The sequence below is a fragment of the Camellia sinensis genome, chromosome 3 (assembly GCF_055761805.1).
Source record: "Camellia sinensis isolate YWXY chromosome 3, ASM5576180v1, whole genome shotgun sequence".
Taxonomy (NCBI): Eukaryota; Viridiplantae; Streptophyta; class Magnoliopsida; order Ericales; family Theaceae; genus Camellia; species Camellia sinensis.
In genome coordinates this window covers 41,789,927-41,802,145 of record NC_138963.1, presented here as the reverse complement: position 1 = coordinate 41,802,145, position 12,219 = coordinate 41,789,927, and the positions used below count along the sequence as shown (strand labels likewise).

Here is a 12,219-nt window from a genome sequence, read left to right as displayed (position 1 = left end):
ACGCATATCAAAAATGAGATACTTATCCCACCAAGATTTGAGTATACCAGTAAATCCAGAGGTAAATAAGGAGACTATTTCAAGTTGAGTATAATCAGGAAAATTACTAAGGTAACTATTTGTAACCATGGACATATGATTTAATTGTTTGAGAATTTGGTTTTCACTAAGACCATCTATATTTTATTTATATAATTTTTTAGTAGAAACAAAAAATTGATTATTAATATTGGTTTATTCGAATTGAAGATTTGGGGGTGTAGGTTTAATATACCAAATTTTTGTAAGAGTGGTAGGATTAACTTTGGGGTGTGGAATTCAATTAAGATTAGTGGACTGGAATTGTTAAGTTAAATGACTAATTTCATTATTAGATGTGTCGGAGTCACTACTTAATTCAACAGGTGGTTGTTGTGTTAAGATTGTTATTCCATTCTCTTTAGACATAGTAGATATCTTAGTAAATAATTGTTCAATAGCTTCAACAGTAGTAGTATCTTGGGTAACTAGGCTTAACCGTTTCCTAGTACTAGGAAGATTAATAGGAGGTTTGTCTAAGGGTTTACTAGTGGAGATATGATTATTTGAGTAATCCTCAAAAGTAGTTTCAATTTTATCTAATTGTTTACCAATAGTTTTTAAACATTGATTAGTATAATTATTTTGTTCAATTACTTTTTTGATTTCAGATTCATTGCCAGGAAGTTTAAATGGAGAAGCATGTACTACGGTATCCTAATGTTCAATGAGAATAGTTTCTAGAGAAGGATGACTAGAAGAAACAAAAGTATTAGGGGAAATTTTCCATTTAATTTTTGTAGTAATATTTACTTTATGATAATAATTTTTCAGATAATCAAAGAAGTAGATTTCAGTATTTACTTCGTTCATAAATTTGTACCATTTCCTGATAATCTTAGATTGTTGGAGTTCATTATAATTAGTCCTATAGGTTTGGTGTTTTAATTTATTAGCTTTGGATTTAAATTCAGCATGAAGTTTAGTAAGGTCTGGAGTAAAAGATTTAATAAGAGTTAATAATTGTGGGTTAACATGAAGGACAACTTCAAAATCAGTTTGAGTAGGTAAATCCTAAGATGCAGTATCTTCTTCATGAAGATGTGTGTGAGTGGAATAAACTGGTTTACTAATTTGGGAAGTAGAGGATTTATCTATTCCTTTTAATTTACTAGCAATGGTATTTGAGGGTGGACTAATATGAAGTGTACTAAATATTTCATCATCTTCGGTGTCAGTAGGGATACTAGAAGTACTATGAGTGGAAGATTGACTATGAGGGCTATTAAATCTTATATGAACCGAACCATCATCAAATTGTTAAATGTGTTGGATATTTTGACTAGTGGAAGATTGTTGATTTTAGGAATAATTTTCATTAACTGTAACCCAATCATCAGGAAGAGTAATATCTTTCCAACAAATCATTTTTGGGACTGAAATGTTAGTTTCATTAGTACTACCTTGAATGAGTAAGGTTTTATCTTTTGGACTTTTTGTTAAAGCTTGAACATTCAGATTAGTCTTAATACATTTATGATAAATTCTATAAATTAAAGCAGTGTTATGGACATTATCTAACATATTAGTAAATGTACCAAATAATTGAATGCTTAATGTTAAGGCTTTTAAGATATGAGGATCACAAAGACTAAGAGTAAAATTGGGAAAACAATTAAAGTGAACAGGTCCTTTGTGAAGGCCGGACTCTATCATACCCATTAAACTATCATGATAATTGATAAATCGTGCATCTCTTAAACATAGGGGAACATAAGTATTTTTTCCTTGCTGAGTTGATGGTTTGATTCTGACTTAAATTAATCCTAGATGAATAAAATTATGACCATCTTGGATATGTTTTTTAATTGACTCTTTGGATAATAACTGGCAAGCTTCTCTAATTTTGGTTAAAGCGTAAGCTTGTTCGATAGTTTTAACATGTAAATTAACATTAAAAGATGATTTTAAAAGGGTCTGGCTTTGGTCCAGTCCACCATCGGACTGGACCGTGTTGTTGGGCCCGTAGGAGCCCATCACGGGTTCCGTTTTAAAAATCCGAACCGTTCAATGTGTAGAACTCGTCGAGTACTATATGCTTCTAAAAAATCACGTTGATCGGATATCGATAACTATATGATCAAAACCGTTTTTTGTCAACCATTAATTTATTCACCGTCTATTTTTTTTATACAAAACTGATTTGATCACATAGCTATCGATATCCGATCAACATGATTTTTTACAGGCATATAGTACTCAACAAGTTTTACACATTGAACGGTTCAGATTTTCAAAACGGGACCCGTAGTGAGCCTCCACGGGCCCAACAGCACGGTCCAGTCCGATGGTGGACTGGACCAAAGCCAGACCCATTTTAAAAATCTTGTTTCATAAGTTTCTTTGACTGGCACTTTTGGATATTCCAACTTAAATTAATTTTAATATCATGGAATTCATGTTCTTTTTTGTTTATTATTAAATTCATATCAGGTATAGAAGCTAAAGTTCTAGATTTAGAGCTAACTGAAGAGTTACTTCTGAATAATCAACTCATTTTTATTCTGTAAAATTAATTCAATTTTCTTAAATTATGGTAGAACTTATCATGTTTTCTCATACTATGTGTTCACTCATACCCTCTCCAGAAACCTCTATATCTTACAACTGTCTCTCCTAAGGACATACACAAGATGTGGGAAGAAAGGTGGGTGGCTACTAGCAGAGTGAAAGACAAAATAAGTTAGTACAAAAATAAAAAGATTGGAATTAAGATACAGAGATTGAAATGAGATGAATTAAACTGAAATAACTAAACAACAAGCTACCATCAACAAAGGTGGGCACACATATTACATGCGTGTGAAATTTATTGGGAAGTCTAGCTAAAATCCCTCTATTGAACCCTTATTTGGTGAAAATGATAGTTTAATTTATTTTTCTTCATAAACTCCTAAGGGGAAATACATAATTAAGTAAGGACAAAACAAAGTATTTTTTTTTTCTTAGACAATATTGTCAGAATAACATGTTACTGTGAAACAGAATAACTGTCGAAAGAGTAACATATTACTGTTTACATTAATTTTAACAATAATAATTTTTTTTTTAAGAATTTCATAGTTAACATGAATCTTATTTGATAGATCTTGATAAGAGAATTCTAAAATGCTAATTTTATTAAAGATTGACATTTACATCAAAACACTACAGGAAATATGGTGTTAGGCGGCGTTTTTTTAACGGCGTTTTTTAAAACGCCATTATTTTTAATATTTAACGGCGTTTTAGAAACGTCTTATTTTGCTGTAATTGAAACGGCGCCGTTTCAAGAATCAAAGACGTTTTTTAAACGCCTTGGAATGGTCTTTTGTTCAACCCCCTCCTTCTCTCCTGTTTCACCTTTATTTTGAATATGATAGCAGTATAAGCGAAAATCTCAATCTCACTCTCGCGCTCTCACTCTCACTCTCACTTTCGCGGTCTCTCTCTCTCCGTCTCTCTCGCCCTCTCTGCACTGTTCGAAGTTCTCGCTCAAAATCGATTCAGATCGGCGATTCATCCGAGCCATTTCGAAGTTCTCTCTCAAAATCGATTCAGATCGGTGATTCATCCGAGCCATTTCGAAGTTCTCTCTCAAAATCGATTCAGATCGGTGAGCTACTCTCTCTCTCTCCCCCTTTCTCTCTCTCGCTCTCTGTGCTGTCTAAACCCTAGTTATCTCTGTCAGTTCAGCTCTGTGATTTAGAGATTCAGCTTTGTAATTTTACTCACAATTCACTTGAATTTGTTGTTGCTTTGAAACTAGAAAATTGTTTTGAAATTTATCTAGAATATTGACTGATGGTGTGGTTTAGATTTAGTTTTGTAATGAGACTGACATTTGAAATGAATCTTGATTAACAGAGCATAATAACTTTCAACAGAGCATGTTTTCATGCATGCAAAACAGATCTGATGCTTGATTGACATGCCACTCACCTTTTGGGAGGCAAGTTTGGCTCCTTCAAATGTCGAACCTGTTGCTCAACACCCAAGCTGAAAGGCAGATGCATGCCATTTTGGAACTGCAAGATATGACTAGCTCGAAATCATATTTAACATGAACATAATAAGAGCACAATTGGGTGAGTATTACTGGCTCTCTTAGTAAGTTCATTACCTGATTTGTGCACCCCACTGCCAAGAATTGCTGCTTTCGAATATTTTCCTGTCAAAAGTAGATGTCATTACAACAAGATAAAACTTCAAAAGATTGATAAGAGATATCACTGAGTTCAAAATGTTGATGCATTTCAAGTGGAGATTATTATTTCAACTAAGTAGCTCAGATTAGACTACGTCGAATACAGTCAATATATGTAGTTTTCAAATTTTCTCCCTCCATTCTATAATCTGAAATAGAGTTATTCGAATTAATGTATCCTACACACATGCTTTTCTTTACAAATCAAGTTGAAAACTTTGGAGCCACACCCTGCATAATTGGGGGGGAATACTTTGTTAATCACATGCTTGGATGCCATTATACCCCAATCTTTGCAAAAAATAGAGAAGGAACAATGCTTCTAATTACATATACCTCTTTTACATCGTGTGTACATGGTTGTCCCTCATTTTGTTGGGGCCTTTTAACCAACTTGTAATAAAAGTTAATAAAATCTTTGCTTTTGTACCTTTGTGGCTATTTTTACCTTTCATGTACTCTTATTTTGTTTTGAATGCAGTAGATATTTATAGATTATTATGTCCTTACTCTTATGTTTGTAGTTTTTTTATAGATATTATCTATGAGTTCTAGCTCTGACCATTCTTCTGGTGAAAGTGAGCAATCAAGCTCTAGTAGTTCTAGTTCAGATGAGACTCAGACCACACTCAAGACGAAAGTCATACCCGATCCACCGGCATCATGGCATCCACTAGGCAGTCTTCCTACCACATCACGTAGCGGTAGTACATCACATGGCTCTGTTTCAGCTGGTATGTATGAACTTTGCTTGATATTTTCCACTTGAGCAGGTAACTATAGTTGCATGAATGATGAATTAGTGTACCCTTGGTATGATCTTTTAGATAACTATCGCAATATGTGCCTACTTCTAGTTATATATAATATCCGCACTGTACACATGCAATTTGTTTTTGCTCAGATGAATAAAAATCTTGAAGTGAACATTGTCAAATTCAATAATACCCCATGTAAGTCCAGAGGCTTTGCATTTGCTTCATCTCTAATTTTTAGCCCTCTCTTGTGCATTTTGTGGAGATGTCTCAATTTGGTGCTCTGTTGGGTTATGATTAGGAATAGAATAGAAATGTAATTCACCCGGTTTAGTAGAACAGATCTCTCTCTCTCTCTCTCTCTCTCCTCATTTTATGCAATTCTCAGGTGATAGGAAATGTGAGAACAGTTCAAGCATTTGCAGGAGAAGAAAAGGCAGTGAGATTGTATAGAGCAGCACTCTTGGACACTTACAAGTACGGGAGGAAAGCAGGACTAGCCAAGGGCCTGGGGCTTGGCACCTTGCACTGTGTCCTTATTCTTTCATGGTCATTGCTTGTTTGGTATACGAGCATTGTTGTTCATAGAACATTGTTGTTTCGTCACTGGCCTTTCCTTGGCCGTTTGAGAGTATGCAAATCACTGATTGGAGATCATCATTTTCATTTAGAATCATCAAATTGCAATGTTTAGCAGTTTCAGGAGCTGAAAACAATATTTTCCAGCACTGGATTCTAATGGCTTTATTTCACTCTTGATTTTTGAATTTAAGATATTTGCCTTTTATTTCATTCTATTAGATTCAGAGTCTTTTCTGGAACCATTTCTTTACCTCCCTAGCAGTGTGTAGCTTTTTATACACCAGTTCTACATGGTTGTGCATCTGTTTTGGTGTCTTTAAAGACAAACATTACTTTGATTATCTGGAAAATTAGATGCTCTAGGTTGTTATGCTTTATTTTGTACTTTTACTCGCTTACGATATTTCTTTAGCAGCCTGTGAGTTCCCTATTCTGGAGCCCCTTCTCACTTCAGCAGCTTGTCCTTTATTTCACTTTGTACCGATATGCATTTTGTTGCAGGTTTCATGAGTCTTATCTGAATTTAGAAACCCTTGCCTTGCTCTTCTCTAAGACCAGTAAACATGAAGGAAGAAAATCTTGCTATTGCTAATGTTGGGGAGCCTAATGTTAGAATGACACGAGCTCGAGCTGCTGCTTGTCATGCATTTGGAGGGATTCCACCTTCAGAAGCACTGAAGCAACAAGGTCAAAAGCAGGTTTTACGGACAAGTTCAAAAAGAGCAGCTTTAGATGAGATGAATAGCAGTGCTTCTGCTGCTACACCTGTTCAGCATAAGAGGAGGGCAGTGCTTAAGGATGTCACAAATGTTTGCTGTGAAAATTCCTATAAAAACTGCCTCATTGCAGCTAAAATTCCGGTTTGTACACTACCCTTTTGCTGAATTTATATAATTAATGTAAGAAATTGTTGTAAATTGAAAGAAAATTAAATAAGAAAGTATGTTTGTTCCTCATTAACAGAGATAAAAAATGGCTGCTTTAATGCACAAAAAAAAAAAAATGAAATGTTGAATCGTTGATAGATATTTTGATTGCCCGAGCATATAAAAGCATTACCAAAAAATTGGGATAGTTGAGTTGAGCGGCATTTTTGAGTATAGAGAAGACTAAATTGGTTATTGAACTTCTGGTCATTGACAGCAATAACTAGAACAGAGTCAAAAGTTCATCGTGACCATGAACTTTCCCACTCAAATATCTGAATTTAATAGTTAGATTTGCTGGATGGCTTGGACTTTCTGCTACAAATGTTATTAATTTTTCTTTACTAAAATCGTTACATGACCTCTGTTAATCATGCTGATTTTCAGAAAAAGAATAGCAAGCAGGCCAATAAAGGTTCAGTGAATGTTTCCAAGGTTGCCCCCAGTGTAGCAGTCCAAGTGCACCAGCTGATTCAAAAACAAACATTGCTCAAGAAAGTGCAAATACAGAACTGTGTGGTTTTATGTGTTCTAATCGCCTTCACAGGTCATGCATCTTGATGCTGAGAAAGAAATGGTTTCTCAGTGTGTTGCCTTGCTTGGGAAATTCATTGCTGTTCGTGAGCCAAATATTCAATATCTTGGTTTGGTAAGTTACGGGAACACAACAGTTCTTATCTCATTGATGCAACTTATGTTCAAAGCATGCCAAGTTGTAGTATGCAAATGTCAGAATTTGGAAGGTTTGATCTGGTTGTTTTCATCGGTTGCATGATTTATGGATTGATCTGATGCAGGAGATCCGGATGTTGATGGTCTCAGATGTTCAGGACATTATTAAAAGGTATCAATCACAGATCATCACCTCCTTGAAGGATCCAGATATCAGGTTAGTTTAAGTGCTTTGTAGTTTTTTGGAGATACTTTATGCTTCTTCACCACGAGGCACAATGATCGGTTACATGGTAAACAAAAACAAAAGAGAGACTCAGAGAGGGAGAGTGCTTAAAACTTGATTTCTTTCCAACTTTCTGTTCATCCTGCTATCTGAATCCTATTTCATTGTACCTATGTATAGGTGTTGTCAAACCTGGAAACTGGTAGAAACATGCTGAAACACTTAATAGTGAATATAGACTTTAAATTGTATTTATAAATTTCTGCAGAGTAAGTACATCATGCATAATAAAACCTCCTGATATAGTTACAAAAAATGAATCTAATTGGTATTTGGTTGATTGTGGATGCCCTGAAGACTTGGGTATTAAACTTGAAGGCCCTGAAGACTTGGGTATTAAACTTGAAGGCCCAAGATTTGAGGATTTCACCTCAAGTTGCTTTTGTATGCTAACAAGTGTTACACTTATCTGAATTTTTATCTTTATCATTACTTTTATAACTTCAGATATTCCGTTAATATGAAATGTTACCTATTCATCTATTTTCTTCCATTACAAAGAGATATATTTCATCCCTTCTATTTAATTTTTTCTACTGCATTTATTTATGGTTTCTAAGCTCATAAAACTAGGCACATATTTGTGTAATGTTTTCATCACTTGTCATTACAATAAATGAATGATTGGAGCACCATTGCATTTTGGCAACATGACCTGCACAAATTTGTAGCTTTTGGTGCACATGATTTCCCTACCCTGGTGGGAAGGGTATTCTTGATTCCATCACAGTTTTTCAAGGTGATCTCATTTCTAATACATTCAGGCATATCATTCTATGTTAGTTATTTCATATTCTCTCATTTGATGCTAGGGAAAAAAAATATAATTATGTTTTATTTAATTTCGGTTGGATACCAGTGTTTTTTTAGTTGTAGCTTATCTGCTGTTAAGATAACCTGCTCTGCTTATTGTTGTAAATATGTCTTAACTTGTTTTCTCTTGTTTTTTTGGTGACAGGCGAGAAATTTTCATTTCCACTGTGGCCTTGTATATGTTTCAGAACCAGGGTATGTCTATCATTATCATGTGAATTTAGATTGATGCTTGAATTCTATTCTTATTCAAATCTTGTTACATACTGCATTGGCTGTGCATATATTGGTTAAATTTCTGTGTTTAGTACAAGTCATTTGTGGCAACACGGGAGGCTGTTGTCACCATTTGATATCTAGAGCAGAGAGAACACCTTGAATTTTCTGTTACAATCTCTCATTGGAAATAGTTGTGTACTTACCAATTTCAGATATATGCTTTTTAGAGCTGGAGTTCCTCGGCATGCCATTATTAAAAAGTTTGGAGGTAAGGAAATATCACAACTAGAGGATCTGATTTCTGTACTTACCAATTTTGTTGCAGTTCTTGCTGCTCAGCAAAGCCCAGAGAACCCCAATTGGTTCCAGGTAGTATACAATCTGAACTCTAAACCTTCCAGTCTTATACTGTGCAGCAGCTTTTCATTTCTGTGAGATTCCATTTAAAGTTGACAATTTGTTTGTATACCATTAGTGCCGGCATTTTCTGTGCATTTGATAGATGAGTTATGCACATGCATTAAGATAAAAGTTTAATTGTGTCCTCTTTAATATGCTAGACCAAAATTACCAAGTTCAGATCATCCTGATAATTGAAATTAAATCATTCCTGATTTATCTTGCAAGTGTCCTTAAGAATTGGACTAGTTCGACGAACACCATTTATGTTATTGCAAGTGTCAACTATTATGGTTTGATGCAAATATTTGTCAATCTATTGAGTGATCAGTAGTTATTTATTTGGTTTAGACATGTATTTGGAATAGAGTAGTACTAGTAGAGTCAAAATCTGCTTTGTGGAACTAGAGATTGCAAATGGTTCTAGCTAATTTTAAGATAATTTGATTACAGATTCTACCATTATTGAACAAGCAACTTCTCATGGGTAAGGAATAAAGATAAGCTTTAAGGTACAAATATATTATGTGAGAGCTACTTGTATCATGTGAGAAAGTTATAAACATTTAAACAATTAACAAATAATGGACCACAAAGTAGATAATTCTCTATCCTTTTTTTTTTTTTTGGTAACAAAGATAAGATTAATTAAAAAAGTAAGATGCATTTATATAGGCTGTCTTGTGAAGTTAATCATACGGTATAGGTAGCATTTATGCTTATAAAGCTCTTAAAAAAAAATGGCCAGAGACTACAATGGAGTTGACTTCCTATTGTGCAAATCAGTTAATATGGTGATATCAGTTCGTATTGAACCTTTGTGATTCAATGCTGGAAGAAAATTGGAGGAGGAAACAACCACCACTGGTGTCATAAAATGTAATTGCCTTTATATGTTAAAACAGGATGTGGATTTTTTTAGAAAAAAAAAGAAAAGATATACTGCTCTCTAGCCTATAATCGACTTCCATTCAATTAGCTAGAGCATTAATGCATGCAAATCGAAGTCTAAATATTCTTCAATACTGAACTAATATTGACTATGAGACCTTTATACATGTTTGAGTACAATCAACACTAGGTTTCTTATAACATGCTTGTTTTTTTTTTTTGGCCGCAAAATGCAGTAGTAGTCACAGAGTCTATTGGGTTTCAGGGTGTTTCTTTGCATGAAGTTATGCAAAAGTTATCAGACATCAATCCCTCAAGAAATCAGAAGGCTTCTCTCCTTAATGTTATACTTAAACGTTGTCAGTTGCAGATGCATGACATTCATCTGCTAGTTCAGTTTCCTGTCTCAAATGATTCCTTTGGATGTTTGTGTGAGACTAAGGAGCTTAATGCAAAATCTCTGTATGCTGAGGGTCGGTGTTTTCTGGGAGGGCTTATCAGTTCACTTTTTGCTCCTTCGAAAGAGAGCTCTTTCAGTCTTGATCTGAAAGGTTTTCAGATTGGGCTGAAGAGAAGAGATCACATCAGCTGTCCTATACTTTTATTGGATCTGTTCACTCGCCTCAAATTGAAAGATCTTCAGTTTATGGACTTCAATCTTAATGTTCCAGAATTAAGTTTTTCAATTTCTCCGGTAGAGCTTCCTATTATTTTAGTGTTTTATACACTCTCATCCTATGAATCCAATTCTGTTAGAAATGGTAGTCACATATGGAACATAGCTGCAAGCAGAATCAGTTCTCTGATTTCTACTCGTAGATGGTCATTGTATAAATTGGTTGGTATTGTGTGTTTGTGGTTACAGTATGTCAATGCTTATGAGAATCTACTTATATTAGTTGGATATCCTGTGGACGACATTATGAAAAGATCTTCTGTTAAGATGTCTGAGGATGACATATTTGCAATAGCTGTTAAAAAACAATGGAGGAGTGTTTCTGAAATTGAAAAGAAGCTGCCTGCTGAGGCTATTGCATGGGCACGGCGAATAGCTCGTTACAGAGCAGTATTAAGTATTCAACAGACGAAGAATTGCTCTAATAAATTGCTAGTCACCAGTCGCTTCAAATTCTTCAGTAGGGTCCTTATACTCCTAAAACTTATTTGGAGTGTTATATGCAGAACATTCAACTCATTAATAAGCTTGCTTCTGCATATATTTTTTGCTGATCATCCACAGATTGATGAACAGTTTGGAGTTGTTTCTGAAGATTTTTGTGCACAAAGTTGCTTCAGTGTAAGCATGGGAATAATTTCAATTTTTATCTCCCCAGTGAATAAGGTTCAGTCTCTTGTTGGTGGGGATCCAATCTCAGATGTTGGGAGCTCATCCTCGGATTTATTTTCATTTTGTGTTTCAATTGATGGGTTCGTCTTAATGTACACAGAAAACATTTTTGAACAGTCCTTTTCCATTTCATGTGGGCCTTTGACGGTTACGTCCTCGTCTCCTACTGACGATGGCTCAAAGAATAACAATAGTTATCTGAAAGAAGCATGTTAAAATATTTTTTTTTCTGACTTTTTCTACAATTTCAAAGCTTCAGAAATGACTAATTTATTTAAATTGTTCTTCCAGGTACAAAACCTTCTTCAACAGATGGTGAGTTGTAATGTACATCTTATGTTTTATAGCTGTAACACTTCTACCATTATTAATTTATGCACTTTACCTAATTTGGCTTCCATATTTTGATACAGTCATCCAGACCAGTGAAGATTACAGATTCTATGCTATATCAACTGGGTTCAGTGAATTTAGTATCAAGGACAAGACATCAAATTAAATCAAAACTCAGGGGGTTTGTCTTAATGTTTTTCCTGTTATTTTTTGGCGAATGTTAAAACATAATTTGTGGATATGTTATTTTGTAGTTAAATGGTAATTGTATATTAAATTGAATAGAAAAGTGAATTAACGTTGTATTTGCTACTTGGCAGCTTTTCATATAATTGGTTTATCTTTTGACAAATGTTCATTTGAATAGGAACAGGAATTATTGATTCATATTAGTATTATTTTTCAATTTTATTACAGGTATTTTTTGGTTCACCCACATAGAATTAGCACAATTTAAAAAAAATAAATTAAAAAAATAAAGATATAATGGCGTTTTTGAAAATGTCACTATACAGTCAACGGTTATATTTTTAAAATCCAAAAAAAAGCAATGACGACGTTTTTAAAACGTCGCTAAAAATAGTCATGACGTCAGTTTAACGTTATGTATCACATTTAGCGGCGTTTTAAAAAACGCCGCCTATAACCATTTAACGACGTTTTTAAAGCGCCCTAATGTTATAGCGACGGCCGCAGCTTCGACGTTTGGTGCTAAGCGCCACAAAAAGAAT

At 34.4% G+C, this 12,219-nt stretch overlaps 1 protein-coding gene across 3 annotated transcripts; it reads left to right on the top strand.

Moving 5' to 3' along the window:
* The first annotated feature begins 3,321 nt into the window (after positions 1-3,321).
* Positions 3,322-11,782, top strand: LOC114291236 (uncharacterized). Of its 3 annotated transcripts, XM_082919615.1 has the most exons (9): positions 3,322-3,673; positions 3,971-4,998; positions 6,103-6,461; positions 6,915-7,176; positions 7,325-7,416; positions 8,444-8,493; positions 8,843-8,886; positions 10,073-11,470; positions 11,569-11,782. In XM_082919615.1, the coding sequence occupies exons 4-8, from the start codon at positions 7,078-7,080 to the stop codon at positions 11,369-11,371; spliced, it is 1,584 nt and encodes a 527-aa protein (XP_082775741.1). In that variant the 5' UTR covers positions 3,322-3,673; positions 3,971-4,998; positions 6,103-6,461; positions 6,915-7,077; the 3' UTR covers positions 11,372-11,470; positions 11,569-11,782. The 3 variants fall into 3 exon arrangements, with proteins under 3 accessions (XP_082775741.1, XP_082775743.1, XP_082775742.1); XM_082919616.1 differs by lacking the exons at positions 3,322-3,673; positions 3,971-4,998; positions 6,103-6,461; positions 6,915-7,176 and having other exon boundaries at positions 7,373-7,416; positions 8,843-9,428; XM_082919617.1 differs by lacking the exons at positions 3,322-3,673; positions 3,971-4,998; positions 6,103-6,461; positions 8,444-8,493; positions 8,843-8,886 and having other exon boundaries at positions 7,129-7,176.
* The last annotated feature ends 437 nt before the right edge of the window (positions 11,783-12,219 follow it).